This window comes from Alligator mississippiensis, chromosome 3 (assembly GCF_030867095.1).
Source record: "Alligator mississippiensis isolate rAllMis1 chromosome 3, rAllMis1, whole genome shotgun sequence".
In the NCBI taxonomy this organism is placed as follows: Eukaryota; Metazoa; Chordata; order Crocodylia; family Alligatoridae; genus Alligator; species Alligator mississippiensis.
Window position 1 is genome coordinate 115975107 of NC_081826.1, and position 17925 is coordinate 115993031.

A 17925-nucleotide genomic window follows, 5' to 3' on the forward strand; every position below is an offset into this window, starting at 1 on the left:
TTCATACACTTATGGACAGTTAGCAACCTGAACCCACCCTTTGCATTAACTGTTTTTGAAGGACTTGATCCTGGTGGAACAGAATCACACTTAGGTAACTAAGTCCTCCTAGGTGCCCATTAGGTGGAACAGGATCTGGGTAAAGATGATCTTCTAAAAGAGTTCAACACAGAGTTCAGAATAATGGAAGGCAAGCTTCTGAATGCCAGCCAACATGGCTTTGTGACTGGCAGGTCTTGCCTGACCAATCTCATCACCTTCTATGACCAGGTAACATGTGCCCTGGACAAGGGAGCTGATGCGGACATCATATATCTGGATTTCAAGAAGGTCTTTGACCTAGTTCCCCATGATGTCCTTATGGCTAAGGTGGGGAACTGTTAAAGCTCCGTGGGTTCGGTTATTAAGCCTCTATTGCCTGCTTAAGAGAGGCGTGTTGGGTCCGCAAGGGTCCACATCGCTTAGAGATCTTCACACAGCGCGAAGTCTCCTCCTCCTGGCGAGTTCTGTATCTCTCCCGTTTTCCTCTCTCTCCTGATGTTCGTGGAGTCCTCCAACTTGGGCAGAAACCACTCAAGCCTTTTGTACGGCTAGCAAGCCAATAGCTAGCCGCCACGTGTGCCTACATTTAGAACCGGCCAATAATGTGGTGCGAATCTAAATACAAATGGCGGGAACTCCTTTGCAATGTGCATCACTAGTATGCAGCAAAGAAATGCACCCTGCAAAGAAGCTACAAAACGGCGGGAAAGCCTTTTGCACCCGGAGCTTCCCTCCACAGCAGAGAACTCCACCATGCAAAGAAACTATAATTTGGCGGGAAAAATAATTTAGCGGTGCCAAAGCACACACAAACAAAAACCACAACTTTGGGTTGTGACACACTTCAGGAAGGATGTGGAGAAGCTTGAGAGAGTCCAGATGAGAGCCACTCGTATGATCCAAGGCCTGGAGGGAAGGCCGTACAAGGAGAAGCTGAGGGACTTGGAACTCTTCAGTCTGGAGAAGAGAAGGCTCAGGTGGGACTTGGTGGCAGCCTACAATTACATAAGAGGGGTACATCAGGACCTCAAAGAACAGCTGTTCACCAGAGCTCCCCAAGGAATAACAAGGTCTAACAGCCATAAACTCCAAGAAGGCCAATTTAGACTAGACATAAGAAAACAGTTTTTTATGGTGTGTGTGTGTGTTCAGGGTCTGAAACAAACTCCCCCCAGAGGTGGTGCAAGCACCTACTCTGCACTCTGTCAAGAAACATATTTCTTGCTGGAGTCACTTGATCCCAGCTGACTTCCTGCCTATGGTGGGGGGGCTGAACCCGATGATCTCATGAGGTCCCTTCCAGCCCCTAATGTCTATGAAATCTATGAAATCTATAACCCCCAGTAGATGACCACAATAATGTTTCCATTGCTATAATAAACAAAAATCCTACTTTTTAGCACCAATGGATATGTGACAGCCTGAGATAGTAAGCAAAAACTGGAATTACTGTATTGTGAACAGAAGTCCTGATTGCCAAATAATATATCCTTTTTTGTTTTGGGTTTTTTTTCCTTTTTATTGCAATGAATGTATCATAGCTACACATAATTGTTTATTCTCAGAACTTTTAATAGTAATAGTTTTCTATCATTTTAAATAAAATTACTCATTTGACTCTTTGTTTCCCCTCTTTCCTTCTCTCTCTTTCCCCTTCTTCTTTTGGCTTTATGATAGGATCAGACAAGAACAGTACTGTTCTATTAGAAATACACATTTTACTACAAAGCATAAGCATTTAGAGATCTTGGTTCTTTCCCAGCTATATTCCAGACTTTCTATGTGACCATGGGCAAGCCTCTTAACCTCTCATTACACCTGTTTTCACACCTATTCTAAGATTACTTGGTCAGATCCACCACTTTTCAATATCACTGGCAAACTTCAAGCCAGGTCCAAGCTCAGCCTACGTTCACTGTAAGTGTGGGCATGCACAGACACTATATCAGGCAATGGCAATCAGCCAAGCCCTAAGCATCAGCAGATAATTATTTTGGCCTATTGTTAAAGCCTCTCTAGATAGCTGCTGTTTCCCACTGAAGGTCCCCTATGGTTTGCCCTCTATAACTCTCCTCTCCCTTGTGTTTAATAGTTTTAGGCTTTACATCCACTATTGCAAACTAATGAAGGATTCAAGGCACCACACGTGCCTATTTCATGGGTACAGAACAGATTGTTTGAAGGTAAGAAAATTCATTAAAAAGTATTCTTTATTCATTACTTTCATTTAATTTGGAAAGTCTTGTCATGGGCACATGGATCTGAGGAACAGATGAGAGATTAAGCAATTGCTAATATATTCATACAGATGGGTCTCACCAAATAACATAGGGTCTACTTCATCTGACCTGTGGAGAGTAGCTTGTCAATTATCACACATTCAGCAGACCTGGAAACATACTTTACATCCCTTTAATTAGAACAGCACCCATCTTATACAGTGGACATGCTGATTTTTTAGATTACAGTTTTCATGTACAGTAAAATCCTCATTTTTACCACTTTTTTGTTTTATAGATACTAGTAAGCAGCAAACATTATGGCAACTTCTTCCCAGTAGGCTTTAAAATTCTTTGCCCATCTGCCCCAGTTTCTTTACTGAAATATATCTAAATAAGATCATTGCAACCTTACGTCTCAGCACCTCTCAGAATCAGGCCCAAAATTGCAATGTGTGTTTATTGATGAAAGACTTTGGATTCAAAGGGTCTCCATTCTTTCATCTTTCCTAGATAAAACTGTATTTTCACAATGCTGAGCCCACAACATATCACTTTCACAGATGATGAACCTTCTTGGAGAAGCCTCCGTTTCCATTTCTCTTGTCAAACTTCAGTGCATCCGATCATCTCTTTTAAACGCTAATGTAACTTCGCGGGCTATTGTTTTCTATTCACAACTATCTATAATTGGAACAAAACTGTGGATGATAGGAGAAACCAACAATGAGAATGCAAGTATCCTTCAGCTGTGGAGAAGAGAATATCCACAAGACAGTGTAGATACCTGCTGATTCGAGTACTCTGGCCCTACACTATATTCCTATTGGAAATAATGGACTTTGTACCTAAGAGCAGGAGTTGACTCTTCTGTCAGCCTGACCGTCAGTCGATCATATACAGAACCTCCCAAGCAAACTTGTTAATCACATTTCCATTAACAGTCACATACAGTCTTGGTGAATATGAATGGGGAAAAGAGGACAATTTGATGTTTGTAATTATCTGTGCAAATGCAATTGGGCAGGAGCAAACCTGTTGAATGTATGCAGCATGGGTCCTGGAGCATGTATAAAGCAGGCACCTAGAGAAGATGAGACTAAGAACTTCAGGTTTCTCTCTAGTAAAGCAGAATGCCACACATGATCACTACCATGAACAACAAAGGGGCTTCGTTGAAAGGTAAGTCTCTTGCCATTAGCTTATTGATACTTTTGCACTTGAACTGAATGATCCAGAGATGGAAGTTGTCTATTTAGGCATGGATCAAATGCAGCAGAAACAGTATCAGTGCTAGCTTCCTCCATGCCAAGATACAGAGTCTGTATCTAGGGATGAGAAGGCAGTTTGGTTCCTTATACTTACTCAGTCCTTGGTAGTTTAGACTACCAAGAGAGATGATTTGTATTGACTGTAATTGGTTGAAGGGATATAATAACTGCACAGACTAGCTAACTGGTCCACAGAGACTGGATACTAGTTGTCAGAAGGCAAAGACTTGCAGTCATTACCAAAACAGTCCAGCTAATGATTTAAAGGTGAATTTCTCTATAACCCATACCTAGTCTCCTAAGCTAGGTGTTGGCAACCTATGGCTTATAGGTTGGATCCAGCCCATGGAGCCATTTGATCTGGCATGCAGGTGTATGGCCTGAGTGGCATTCAGCAATGGTGGGGCTTTGGTGGTGATGCCAGCATGGGGAGAAGTAGCAGTGGCGGATGCTTTCCCCATATCACTATGGGAAAATTAAAAGCAGTGAGCACTTTTCCCATGCCACTTTAGATAAAAGTGTTGGCAGCACCTGAATCCTAGTGGCCATGTCCTCCCCTGCCCACACCTGTAACCCACAGCCTAAAAAGGTTGCCAACTACTCTCCCAAGCCACAAGGTCTGTTTTCTTTATTCATCCACTCATGACTCAAAACACTAACTAACCTGGCCCAGGCTGATTAAAATACCAGTGTTAGTAAGTGGACTTTTCTTGAGTGAAGAGGCAAAAAATAACCTACGGCAGTACATATTATTCCCTTAATGAATAACATTAAGATGGCTCTGTGGATTTATGAAGTAAATATGAGTTTAACATGTACAACAAAAGTATCTGGTAAATTACTGTATTTATCAGGTCAACTCTCTAATGAACTTTACCTCAATGTACCTGGGAGAGCAGTATTTGAACTAATATTTTAATTTAACAAGTATTAGTTTTGTTTATGTTTCACCATATTTCCCTGCATATTTTATTTGGGGAGGAAAAATCCTGATTCTCTTAACTTAATGTTAAACGTTAACTGTTCTGGTTTTGTCTGTAAGACATTTAGGAGTCCCCTACATAGGCACTGAAAGTTTGAAAGAGGTACAGTATGTGTTTTCTAAGTGGTAGGCAATTTAGGGTTAAACTCTAAACAGTTAAGATGCACAGCTGCTGGAAATCTTCCGAGGGAACTCCCAGGACAATCAAAATCTTAAAAGAGTGACCTAACCACCCTCCCTCAAAATTAATTTAAAGTCCAAATGTTTGCAAAGAAGAAAAGCACTCATGGGAGGAGGCAAAAACAAAAAAAAGGGAAAAAAAAAGAAAAGAAAAGGGAGCGCCCACTTTCCAAACTATATATCTGTGCAAATATAATTATGTATCTATATTTGCACAGCGGAGAAGGTTCATCTTTTTCCATGTATAACTGTGTAATAAAGTCAAGCACCATGGTAAGAGACTGTACAGAATACAATATCTTGTAACAGAGGTGTCTTGAAATATATGAACAGTATCTGCTATAACAGCACATTCTAACTATATGTATCTCCATGTTTTGGTTTGGATTTTTTATTTTCTTGGTTTTTAACATGGATAGGTGTGCTGCTGGTGTTTCTGCTGATATCGAATATGTTCCTGACAAAGAAAAGTGTGACTTCTTTGCCCATCTGCCCCAGTGGCTCTGTCAACTGTCAGGTATCCCTTGGGGAACTTTTTGACCGTGCAGTTAAACTTTCACACTACATCCACTTCCTTTCATCAGAAATGTTCAATGAATTTGTAAGTACTTCACTTCTTATGAGTAAGACTTTATAGAAGCTGCAATACAATGCATTTTTAAAACAGCACAAGCAGAGATTAGTGATATGCTATGCTTCAATGGCTAAATGTATGTGACTACTGTACATATGGCCACAGTCCCAATAGTGAAAGAATGTGCTTATTAAAGGCAAAAATGTTAGTGTGCCTATTATTAATTATGTCCTACTCTGTTTCCAATTGCCTATAACTATGTCAAACTTTAACCATATGGGGTGAAGTTTTCCATGCTGTAGCATTTGCCTCTGGCTGAATTCTTTTTGGCAAGTTTCAACCAAAACAGCTGGACAAACACAGCACATGCAGTGCTGAAACCAAAAATATAACCACTATTTATTTTATTTTAGAAGGTCTTGAACCGCAGCTCTTTGTATTGATTTATTTCAATAATGCATGCCCTTGTTGGTTGACAGGATGAACGCTATGCTCAGGGCCGGGGGTTTATTACAAAGGCTGTTAATGGCTGCCACACCGCTTCCCTAACCACTCCTGAGGACAAGGAGCAAGCTCAGCAGATTCATGTAAGCCTCATATCTAATGTCTGTCAGCATGTGTAAAGGGAAATAGGGGAAAAAAACAATAAGGAATAGAGTTGATTAGACTGTAAGCAGTGACTAGCAAAAAAAGAGTTAATTAAAAAATCAACTAGCCTGAAAGAGAAAAGTATTAAAAAAGAACAAACACTGATGAATAATATGTACATACTTGCAGATGTGCAGAAATACACAGTACATACCAAAATAAATCCTATTCTTTTACTCTTATCCTACTTCCTTCCCTCCCTCCCTTAGTATGTTACATTGAATCCTGCAGCAGTCACTGCATTATAATATAACCTCTCTGGAGCAAAAGCCAAGACTTTCTAAGTGTTCACATGGCACACAAGGGCTTAAACACAAATAATAAATACTGTATTTACTCAAATACAAGATGGCCCTAAATGTAAGATGTCCTCCCCACCATTAATTAGATTCCACACACAGAAATTTTATAAAGTTATGATAATTTTCCATGTATGGAATCTAAGTACTGCAGGATCATCTTAAATTTATTCCCCTGCCCACTACTGCAGATGGTGGAGGGAGAGGTGATGAGGGTGGAAGTAATGGGGCAGACAGTGCAGGAAAGACAATAGGAGAGGTAGTAGGGGGGGCAGTGGGAGGGACAGAGGGCAGGAGGCAGGCAGTGTGGAGTTTCCCTCCCCCGCACCCCACAGCCTCAGGTGGCCCCAATTCCCTCCTCTCCTCTCCATGCCACTTCTGCCACCCACAATCTCAGGTGCCCACCCCGCTTCTTCCCATCTCCCCTCACCCCCAATAGTCTCTCCCCCTCTGCCTTCCCCCCAGCCCCCCAATCCTACCTTTGCTCAACACCAGCAGGCTCCATCTCTGCTGCAGCCCAGGATACGGAGCATGGCTCCAGCCTAGCCCCATAGCTGCAGCATGGAGCCAGCACTGCTGTTCCAGCCTGGCCCTGTAACACTGCTGCTACAGGGCCAGGATAGAACCGCAATGCCAGCTCTGTGCAGTACCTAGAGGGCCTGGCTGAAGCCATGTTCTGTGCCCCCAGCTACAGCAGGGTCAGAGCCTTCCAGGGCAAAGCAAGGTAAGGAGGAGTGCTGCAGAGGGGGAGAGAAAGGGAGAAGTGGTGTGGGGGGTCTATACACTGGGGACTGCAGGGAAGGAGTGGCAGAGCATGCAGAGGGCCGTTCGGGGGGAGGGGGAGGAGGGGGAGCAGAAGCTGTGGCTCTGGCTTGGGTTGGGGCTGGAGCCAGAACCAAATTCAGGGCCAGAGCTACAGCAGCCGCCTGCCTCCCACCTCCCACACCTGCTGCCTCATACTCAACTACAAGACAAAGGGCTCTCCCCCATGTTAAATGGGGGACCCCATCTTCTAATTGAGTAAATACAGCAATAATTAATAGTAGTGACAGAAATGCACTGATTACACAGCAGGCACTATATAGGTAGACATCTGCAGTTACTGCAATTGTTGACAGGTACTAAATAGATACCCATGTAATAGCCCCTAGACATGGTTGTATCATCAGTCAGATATAGACTATAAACACAAGATACTGAAATAAGCATACTGCTTATAAAGAGAAATAAGCTGGGTACTACCACATTAACTACAGTTTCAGCTATACTTAGGTTTTTTTGATTTAATAATGGCAGCCTTAAACTTGGATTGATATAGACTTGGTGCAGGATATAAACATCCACAAATATTTTTCTTATCCTTGGGAAAGGGTTTTCCAAAAGGATGAACATGCAAGGTTAGCCACCAAAGTGATCACACCAGAGATCAACATTTAACCAATTGCGTTATAATCTCAGTTTGGTGGCCCAATGAGCCGTCTGACATACTGGCTATGTCTACACAAGATGCTAACTGCACAGTTGTTAATGTGCAGTCATTTAGTACTTGCATACCTAAGTATTAAATGACTGTGCAGTACCTAGTGTTACTGCACAGTAGCATCCTCGCACAGCTTCCTGGTGACACTGACTGTACAGTTGCTCTTTACTATTGCGCAATTGTGTCATGTCACGGTTTGTGTCCTGCGATGTTACTGCACAGTACTAATGAGTAACAAGCTCACACAGTCATGGCCACTGTGTAGTCTTTCTGCTGACAGATGTGGCGGAGGATATTTTTAATTTGGCACAAAAACAGATGCAGAACATAACATGAATTGCACCATGTCAGCTTTAGTGGTTGTCCTGCTAGGGAAAATATTTGGGATGTCCCTAAGAGAACCAAACTTTTTGAGCATTCACTTGACCACACTCAGTGAAAGTTTTAAAACAGAACTCTCTGTGGAGGCAAAACCATTCAAAAGGGATCAGGAAGAGGATAGGGCATGTTTAATGTGTTTTGTAGAGAGTGTAAACCCTTAATAAAAGGTATTAAGTGGCCTCCCACAAAGTAAACCTTCCATTAGGGCTGATTTTTTTTTCCCAAATCCCAGGAGTCTTCTAAAACCATCTCACTTACGCTTAGGTAATCATCAAGTTAAATACACTTCCATTTAGAGAAGCTAAACAAAGTCACTCCCACTGCCCTATAATGTGGAGAAGACTTGGGTGGTATTTTGCACATATAATATTCTATCACCATTCATCCAATTATCTTGACATATGCTGCTAATAGTAACCAACAGTGGCAAGAGACTGCCACTGAGCTATCTGGGAGAAGATAAGTGATTTGCCAAACTGCCAACAAATCAGTGAAAGAACCAAGAACAAAATCCATGTTCCCCAACTTTCAAATTATTGCTCTAGCTTGGTATACAACACTGCCTTCTCAGATAGCCAGCAGGTAAGCCTTCCTGCTTTAATGGAATCTTGTTAATATTACTCTGTAGCATGAAGATCTACTGAATTTAGTGCTGGGAGTACTGCGCTCCTGGAATGACCCTCTGCTCCACCTGGTAACTGAAGTGCAAAGAATCAAAGAAGCTCCAAACACCATCCTCTGGAAAGCAGCAGAGATTGAGGAGCAAAACAAGCGTCTTCTGGAAGGAATGGAAAAAATAGTTGGACGGGTGAGTATTAGGACTTGAGGAAGATCCATCTTCTCTCAGGAAAGTTTGACTAGCTGTACACTCCTGAAGAACCCCAGTATCCCAGTGCTCCATTCTCCCTCTGTCCCCACAAGGGGGAGGGGAGGAGAATAATAACTCCCTGACAGCCTACCCAGCAGTGAGGTGGGAGAGAGCCCTGCGAGAACTCTGCTGCATTCTTCCACTGCTGCACCCATCCAGAACTTGAATAGGTCCTGCTGTGCTGTCTCATGGGCCAAGAGCTGTGTGTGGGGCACGAGGCAGAGGCAGCCTAGCTACCTCCAGCTCATGCCCACATGGTACCAGATGGAGACAGCTAGAGACAGCCACCGGGATGGAGGGAAGCAAAGGAGAATCTTCCTATCACCCCATGACTAGAGGGTTCACATCTTGGAGGCAAATTTGTTGGTCTCCAGGAAGAGGACTGGAATGCTTATATACTCCCCCTCTCACCACATAATCCAGCTCTGCAGATTGTGGGGAAATCTGCAGTGCTGAAACTGAATGCTTGTCCCTAGCCTCTGTGTGTCTCTATGTGTGTGCATGTGTGCATGCACGTGTATATATGTGTGTAGCCTGTATAGCATTTCTTAAGGTATGGACAAACATACATTGGAGTAGTTTCAAAAGGGGAAGGGATGGACTGTTCCTCCTGACAGCACATAAGTTGTTACATTCAAACAGTGACCCGTGCATAAACTGGGAGTGAAACAGAACTGCTCCAACCATAACACTGCTTCGTATGGGATTAAAGTTGGAGCAGTTTTGCCACATCTACATCGCTCCCAGTTTACACACGTCATTGTTAGAATGTAACAGCAGCTGTGCACTTCCAGCAGTTGCTCCCGACCCATCTTGAACCAGTTCCAAGGACATTGGCCCATGCCCTTATAGATTTCCAAGCCAGATTCTATTCTGAACACTAAGCTGCTCTGAAGTCACCAATTCTTCGATAATAATCATGGACTCTTTCATAGCAGAGTTGACCCTTTCCCCTTCCTGCCTCTGGTTCCCTAGAACTGTTGGGATGTCTATCAAGCCCAGTTACCCCTAGTTTGGGAAAGTTAGCCAAAAATGCTGTAGTCTGACAGGGCCTGTATAAGAACACCCCTTGTTATCAGTAACTGATTGAAAGTTTTCCTGAGTAAAAGCAGCTCTAGCTTGTTTATGTTTAATGGAGCCTCTGACAGGTCCTATAAATCATTCTGTCACTGATCTGGACATTAGAAAGAGTTTCTGACTTGACTGGCTTTTGCTTAAGCTCTGAATGGTTGAACAGCCTCAAGAGTGACACGACTGTCTCCACCACTTTCCAATGAATCACACACAAACATAGTTTTAGAATCTATTTACTCTGTCCATGCTCTGTCTCCCAACAGCATCTGTCAGTGTAATCAGAGAGATTTCCATTCCATATGCAGGTGAAAAGTCTAGCAGAAAGGAATCCAAGATACCAGTAGAAGTCAAATTGCTGCTGAAGTTATCTTCTCACCTGCATTATTTAGGAAAGGAGACTGAAAACAGGATTGGCAAGATGATGAAAGTCAAGCCATAGTTTTTGAGTGTAGCATAACTACTGCAGTTTAACCAGTAGCTTGACCTGATCAAGATGAGCGTTGACTTTCTTGGTTGCTTGAAGTTCCCCAACTGGCTTTTGCACACCATGAGGGGGATACATCAGCTTCAGAAATGCTGATAAGAGCAGACTATCTTCTTCCTACTAGGGGTACTTTTTCTTGACATGAGAAAATGGAAGAAGGTCTCATCCAAATGCAGTGAGTCAAGTCAATCTTTATTTTAGACACTCACTAACTGCATGAGTTTTTATTCATGAGTTCTAACCTCTGATTGCACTGAATCACTTACACTTTCCCCCTCATGTCATATTGAAACCCTTTGTTGAAGTGGTCCCTTGTAATTAGATGGGCACTTGACATCTGTCTCTAATCTGTTCCTAAGGTTATTCCTATTAGAGATGTTATCAGAGAGGTGGGTTGAGACAACATGGGAGGACACACTCAAGAAATCCTAAGATCAGGTGTTCTATCCAGCCATGATTTAGAAATACATGAAAAACCCCCACTGGTGAGTGTGCACATGATGGAAAAGAGTGACTTCTCCACAAAGCCAGATTCTATGAGCCTAAAAAATTTATTTATTAGAACAGGTAAGCTCCTTATATACTCTAGGGAAAAGAGATTATTCTCTCAGAATCATTTAAATGTCCATAGCATTACCAGGGTGTTTCTTGGAGCCATAACAGAAACCAAGCATGGGGCATTTATAGACAACCTCCAGGAGGCAGGGGCTCTTTTATTAGTGAGCCATGCTAATTAAAAACAGCCAATTGTCACATGTATCAGCATCCCTGCACTGAAAAAATGGCAGCATGTTTTGAACTAAAGCTTTAGTTCAAAATGCTCTGCCGTCATTTTTCAGTGCAGCAATGCTGATACACGATGCTGGAGGCTGCTGGAGCATGGAAATTTATGCTCCGACCCACTGGATTTACAGCACACTGGAGCAGCCTCCCTGCAAGTCTGTAAGTGCCCACGGTGCCCATTGTAAGATAATCAGAAAGCACAGCCAACAACACTATTTCTTGTTTCTTAGTGTGCTGTCCTATTTTAGTCAGATTTGCTAATTTTTGCTGCTTACATCTAATAGAGCTGTCAATGGAATAATAACTTTGTTTCCTTTTGGTTAGGTTCAACCTGGTGACACAGGAAATGAAGTCTACTCAAGGTGGTCAGGGCTACCATCCCTGCAACTGGCTGATGAAGACTCCCGCCTCTTTGCCTTTTACAACCTGCTGCACTGCCTCCGAAGAGATTCCCATAAAATTGACAACTACCTGAAGCTCCTGAAGTGTCGCCTTATCCATGACAGTAACTGCTAAGTATTTGTCTGGGCCCATCCATCACAGGAATAATGGCCCCAAATCATTCAGAGGGGTCTTCTTGTTGCTTTTCCACTTTCCATTGCAAACTTTATAGAAAAATGCATCTCACTGTATCAAGAACATCCATAATTCTTGTTTGTGCTTATGTAGTTTCTGGCCAAAACCAAAGATGTTGTTTATCTCCATGTTTAAAAGCTTGTAACAAATTATCTGTGCTGGAAGAAAACATTTGAGCTATCTCAGCTACCGGCATCTCAGTGGTAACCAAATAATGCAAATACAAATAAAATTATTATTAAAACCAATGAGCATAAATATGTGCGTTGTATCAATGCAGACAAATGGCTGCTCTGTCTTACATCAGGGCTGTACAACTGGCAGTCTGTGGGCTATGTGTGGCCTGCAAACAGTTAACTTGCAGCCCAAAGGTCCTGGCCCAAGCAGTACTCCTCCTTGCTCCTGCTGCTGTTGCAACCAGGATCTCTGGTTTTGCTCCCTGCTCCAGCTTCAGCACCCCAGGGGGAGAGGGGGTAGGAGGGGGCAACACAGCCCACAGGCCCAGGGATGCCATGGTCTATGGGTCTGTGGAGTTCAGAAGTCCCACACAGCATGCAGCTCCCAACCTCTCAGAAGTTGGACAGGTTTTCCTTACCTCTTCTGCAATGGCAGCCACAGGAATTTTTCCTTCTTGCCTCTGTCTCCAGTTGCTGATGTACAATATGGGCCTTCGAGCTCCCTCTCCCCTCCCTCCCTATGTTTCCTACCCCCCATTCCTAAAAATAAATTACAGAGGGCCACTATCAGCAGTATTAATATTCTACTGCTTCTGTTTCTCCTATTTCACAAACATTACTCTCTCAACACTTACAACCTTTCTAAAATAGGAATCATGTGAATCATAAAAAAGTAGGGATGAAAGAGACTGCATCTAGTCCAGCCACCCTGCTTAAGGCTGGATCATCCCTGATTATACCATCCCACCCAGATCCTTCTCTGGCCTTCAGGCCTACCCAATCATTCCCCATCTGTATCTGAGTATGACGTTATTCCATCCCAAGTACAGGACTTAAGTTTGTCTATGCTGAATCTTTTCTGATTGATTGTGGACCATTTCTCCAGTCTATCCAAGAATGCATTTTATAAATAGGCAAACAAAATCTGAAAGAAGTACAAGGGACAAATTATCTTTGCTAATTTGGGGAGCCTTACTATTTTTGGGCACACAGCTTGAGACACTTAAGTTGAAAACCCAGTAACTGAAGCATCATCCAAAAGTATTAGGCACTTTTGAAAATCTGGATTTCAGGCCACACAGCAAAACATCTGAGGTAGCAGGATTAAAATTTACTCTCCTCGCTAATAGGAACATAGTTATTTGATTAAACCAAGGGTGTTCAACCTCCAACCCATGGGACGAATGCAGCCCATGGAGTCCTGAAATCCAGCCCACAGGGCTCCCCTCTGTTCAGGAAACCTGGTGGCAGGGGAGCAGTGGCAGTACTGCCACCACTCCCCACTGCCAAAATCCCAAGTTCTATGGAGCAGATCAGTGCTGGACCACAACCCTCCTACCCCACGGTCAGATCAAGGCCAGGCCATGGCCCCTTCCTTCCAAAGGCTGCACACCCTTTTCACTGCAGAACCAGATAATACGCTCTCCTCCTGGGCATCTGATTCAGGGCCAACTCACACCCACTTCTCCCCCAACGCCCCACAGGGCTGGGTCCTGTCCCCTTCCCTCTGCCCAGCAAGGTTGGACCCAGGACATACCCCTTCCTCCACATGGGTGGATTGGAACTGGGCCAAGTCCCCTTTTCCTGCACAGGTGGAATGGGGCTGGGCTGCCCCACTCCCCACTCAGTGTGGCTAGATGGGGCCGCACCGCACCTAACCTTGGACACCAGTTTGAGTCCACCAGCTGGATCCAACCTGTGGAAGCACTTCCCATGTGGCCTCCTGGCCAAAAAAGTTCAGCACCACTGAATTAGACTATAGTGTCTGCCAGAGAAGCCACTCCATCCCTCCATATTTCATTGTAATAGTTTGTATTAAAAGGTTATAACAATACTTGCCTACCTAAACTTCATGTGCTCAGATCATTTTTAAATCTTCTCTCGTAGAAGGTATGAATTAACCCCATACTATAGATCAAATGAAGTGTAGAGCAACATAATTCCTTCTAAAGCAATCACTGTTTACAGCTGCCATAAAAAGCACCGTTTTAGCCACCCCGGACTTACAGAAAATCAGGAGTGGATGCAACAGCCTTTTAACAGCCCACAGTTATATACCACAGTACATAAAGACCAGAAGTAAATGCAGTAGGTAACACTGAGTAGGTAGAATGTACATGCCCAAACAAGAATTTCATTTAGTTACTAGAACTAAAACTTCTTCTCTTGTTAAAAGTGCCCAAAGAATTAAAAATAAATTATCAGAAATTCTTAGCATTAGCCTGAAATTTCCTCTGAAAGAAAGCGTTACTGGCTCAGGGGTAAAGAATATAGCTGTCTGCAAAAATACCACCTCAATATCTCCCATCCATGTACTGATCAACCCTCACAATAATTAACTTGTCATTTATCTTAAAACCCAAACCCAAACTAGTATAGACAATGGCTCACATGGTATTAGAATTCAATAAAAATTAGACTACAAAGAATGAACATTTATAATTCTAGACTGTTATATGAATAGATCTACAATAATGAGCTTCCTCACTCTACTAAATACTCAGATAGATGTGATGAATCCATATATAGAACAAGCTAATAGCTTTAGAAGTGCAGTCTTTAAACTTCCCAAAAACAATAGTTTTAAAAATGTATGTGTCTGCTTTATTGTAACTTAGTTTAGTATGGGTCTGAAGTTTTGGAAGGAAGGGTAATTTTTTGTTAGTTTGTTTTTATTTTAAAGAGAAGCTCAAGAACAAACCACAAAAAAAAAAGGATTTTATCAACTGGAAATTTGTCTGGTTTATCAGATTCTGAATTTCTCTCTCTATGACAATTGTGATGACTCAGTACGTCAACCAGATCTGGTTACAATGCACCTCCCCTCCCCCACTCCGCCCACTTTTCCAAAAAAAAAGTCTGAGCATCTTTAAATCCTATTAAGATGAATCAAGGTCTTTAAGTGCTGCTCGTGAGAGGTGTTCTGGATCTTGGCCCATTTTCCCTATCTATACAACAAGGACAATACTATCTTATAACAGTATTGTTAAAGGGTTTGTAAAACTTGCAGCAAGTACAATATAACTTGGTATAAAAAGAATGCATAAACCTTTCCTAGTTTTACCTAATTTTATAAGTATCTATATAATAGAGCAGAGCACAGCAGTGGAATTAGGAACTTTCATGCTCTGCTTCCATCTCTTCCACTGACTCATCAGGGTCTGTCTTTGGGCAAGTCTCCTGAGCAATACATACTGTTGGCTCCCAATATATAAGACAGAGTCAATGTTGCTTATCCCCCCTGTCTGAAGTGTTCTGCAAACTTTGGGTGAAAAGTACTATCAGTATACACAAGTGCAAAAATATTAGTTTTACTACACCGAGTTTAGAGATTAGATAGTATTGACAGGGGGCTGTTATGGCATACCATGCACTTTCTTTTATAAAGAAAGATGACAAATCAGTTAATGAGAATTTTATTTCCTGTTCTTAACTTTCGGCTACCCCTGATTTGCAGCTCTTGAAATGGTTATTTTTCTGGCTCTGTTCAGAGACTTGGTATTAAACATGGATACATTTTCATCTGTGCTGATTTACATTTTGCGTTTGTTTTAGCTGGCTCAGAATCCAGTAACAGTAGCGACGGAAATGAGGAGCCTGCTTCCAGCAACATGGACCCAATTCTGTTTTCCTTCCAGTCAGTGACAAAGCTCCTATAGATTGCCATGACTTTAGGATAAGCCAGTGTGAAGTAACACTGATTCATCCTTGGTTCATTCCACTGTGGAGAGCAACACAGTGGCATGTGTAAAAAGAGCAAAAATCTAACCTGCCTATTTTGATTTGCATTTAACGTAACATTACTCACCAGGTCCAGCTTTAACAATGAAAAGGAAAAGCTATTACAGAGAGTGAATGCCAAGTACAATCAACTGTTAGCTACTGATGTGGTAACCTCTCTGCCATCCTCCACTCTCTTTTCTCTGAGTTCTTACATTAAGCTCCCAGCAACTGTTGGATGCTCTCAATTACACCTAGAAAGAAAGAGACTTTAACCAGTTGTATTCCAGTCTTCAGTATAGTAACAATAGCTTTTCAAAAATTGTTCCAAATGTGACTCACAAGTTTTAGTAACAAAAACTGAGGCTGGAGGCAAGCACAACTTTCAGAAATTCTAGGTTCACTTCTAAAAAACATGTAATTTTCTCCAATAATTTAGAGTTATATTTTCAAACATGAGTTCCTACAGAAGAAAAAAGGGCATAGGACAAATAAAAGGAGTAATTCCCAGATGTAAATGGTGCAATTTCATGCTCATCTGTACATTTGCACATAATTAGGCCCCAGACTTCAAACACCTCTGCATGTGAATAGCTTTATGGAAATGCATAGTGGCACTGCACTCAATGGGATAGCTCATGTCTGTTAAATTGTTCACATGCAGAAATGTTTGAAGGATCAAAGACTGTGCTTGCATATTTTTGTGGGTGCATCTTAAATGACTGCAGTTGGCATTTGAGATGCAATGAAACCTGAGACTAAATATCCACAAATGATTTTTTATTGAAATACTAAAGTACCTAGAATTAAAGCGCTTAGAATTTCTTAAGTTTCGTGATCTGGCATTCTGCAAATCCGCATTCAGGTATGAATATATTTCAAATAGATCTCAGATTGTGAACCCAGTGAGAACTGTATCCACAGATAGCACTTTCATACATGTATTTATTTAAAACAATATAAAGAAACAAGCTAAATATAGTCACTAGTAAATACTAGATAAAAACAGTAGACCCACATGTATTTTTATGTATATTTTTAAGCAATTCTGAACTAGTAGTTAAATAGGTATCAAACAACATTTCAGCAATATCTTCCTTCTTTGGGGCTGTGGCCTGTTTTTACAGTCAGCCTTCATAATTGAACATACCAAGAATGTACATTTTCATGGTAGCAGATTTTTCATTTCCTTTCATTTATTCAACTGGGAAGAGGAAATGAAAAAAAAATGTGTAATGGTGCCTGATGAGTGCCTTTGCACATACATTTCCTGCTGCCCCCCCCCCCCCCTGCCCCTCCCTACAGCCCTGCTTTTTTGGTTCTGCATTAAACAAATCCTCAAAGGCTACAAAGTACAAAAGAAACATATTGGTATTTTAAAGTTTAAACCACAGGCTACCTACCAATGGGTAATTTCACAATCTATTCCACTGACCTGATACCTCCCTGATGGAGAAGTGTTGCTTTTTGCTGCCACCTACCAGTAACATAACTAAGGGGGAGGGGGTGAGTGGGGTAGCAGCCCCAGGCAGGGCCATCCTGGGGGGGGGAGGAAATCGGGGTGACTGCCCCAGGCCCCATACTTTGGGGGGCCCTGCAGAGCCAGGCAGTGGCTGCAGCCACTCCGCGCTGCCACTGGCTTCACATCCAGCTGCTTAGCACCCCCCTAAATCTGGTGCCTCCGGCCACTTTGCACCCCTCCCCCCCAACTGAATCCGCTGCCGGTTTTGTCATGTCTGGGGTGGGGCCCTACACAGGCTGATTTGCCCCAGGTCCTGCACCCTGCTTGGGTTGACTCTGGCCCCAGGTGCTAACTTAGGAGGGCAACCAAAATAGCAGCGGCTGATGCCAGGCCAGCAATTGCTGCTGCCCCATATATAGGGTGGCCATCATAGAGGACAGTTCAGATGTCCTCTGTCCTCTACTGATATGAAACGCAACACCTTTATGTCAGCATGCTATCATTCATGCAATGATTTGCCCACTGTTCAAGCAGGAAGGGAAAAATGTGAAAAAAAAAAATGAATTAGATAATGCAATTCTTCCTCAGCTGGCAGAGGACATAAAGGCGTCAAGTTTCGTATCAGTAGAGGACAGAGTAGCAGAAAACTGGAATGTCCTCTATGATGGCCACCCTACCCATATTCCCCCACCAACACACCACCACT

At 42.5% G+C, this 17925-nt stretch overlaps 2 protein-coding genes across 7 annotated transcripts in view; one reads left to right on the forward strand and one right to left on the reverse strand.

The window, feature by feature from the left end:
* The window catches only part of LOC102563423 (hypothetical protein), a 718626-nt gene that overhangs the window by 220238 nt on the left and 480463 nt on the right, over positions 1-17925 (reverse strand). The gene's annotated exons all lie outside the window — the stretch shown is intronic.
* Positions 3416-12075, forward strand: PRL (prolactin). The gene is made up of 5 exons (XM_019490374.2): positions 3416-3443; positions 5096-5295; positions 5748-5855; positions 8705-8884; positions 11610-12075. The coding sequence occupies exons 1-5, from the start codon at positions 3416-3418 to the stop codon at positions 11799-11801; spliced, it is 708 nt and encodes a 235-aa protein (XP_019345919.2). The 3' UTR covers positions 11802-12075.

Excerpts from the sequence above, each read along its gene's own strand:
- PRL (XM_019490374.2), top strand. The coding sequence starts at position 3,416 with ATGAACAACAAAGGGGCTTCGTTGAAAG. Across the intron at positions 5,296-5,747 it reads CAGAAATGTTCAATGAATTT|GATGAACGCTATGCTCAGGG; the intron begins GTAAGTACTTCA and ends GTTGGTTGACAG. Across the intron at positions 5,856-8,704 it reads AGCAAGCTCAGCAGATTCAT|CATGAAGATCTACTGAATTT; the intron begins GTAAGCCTCATA and ends ATTACTCTGTAG.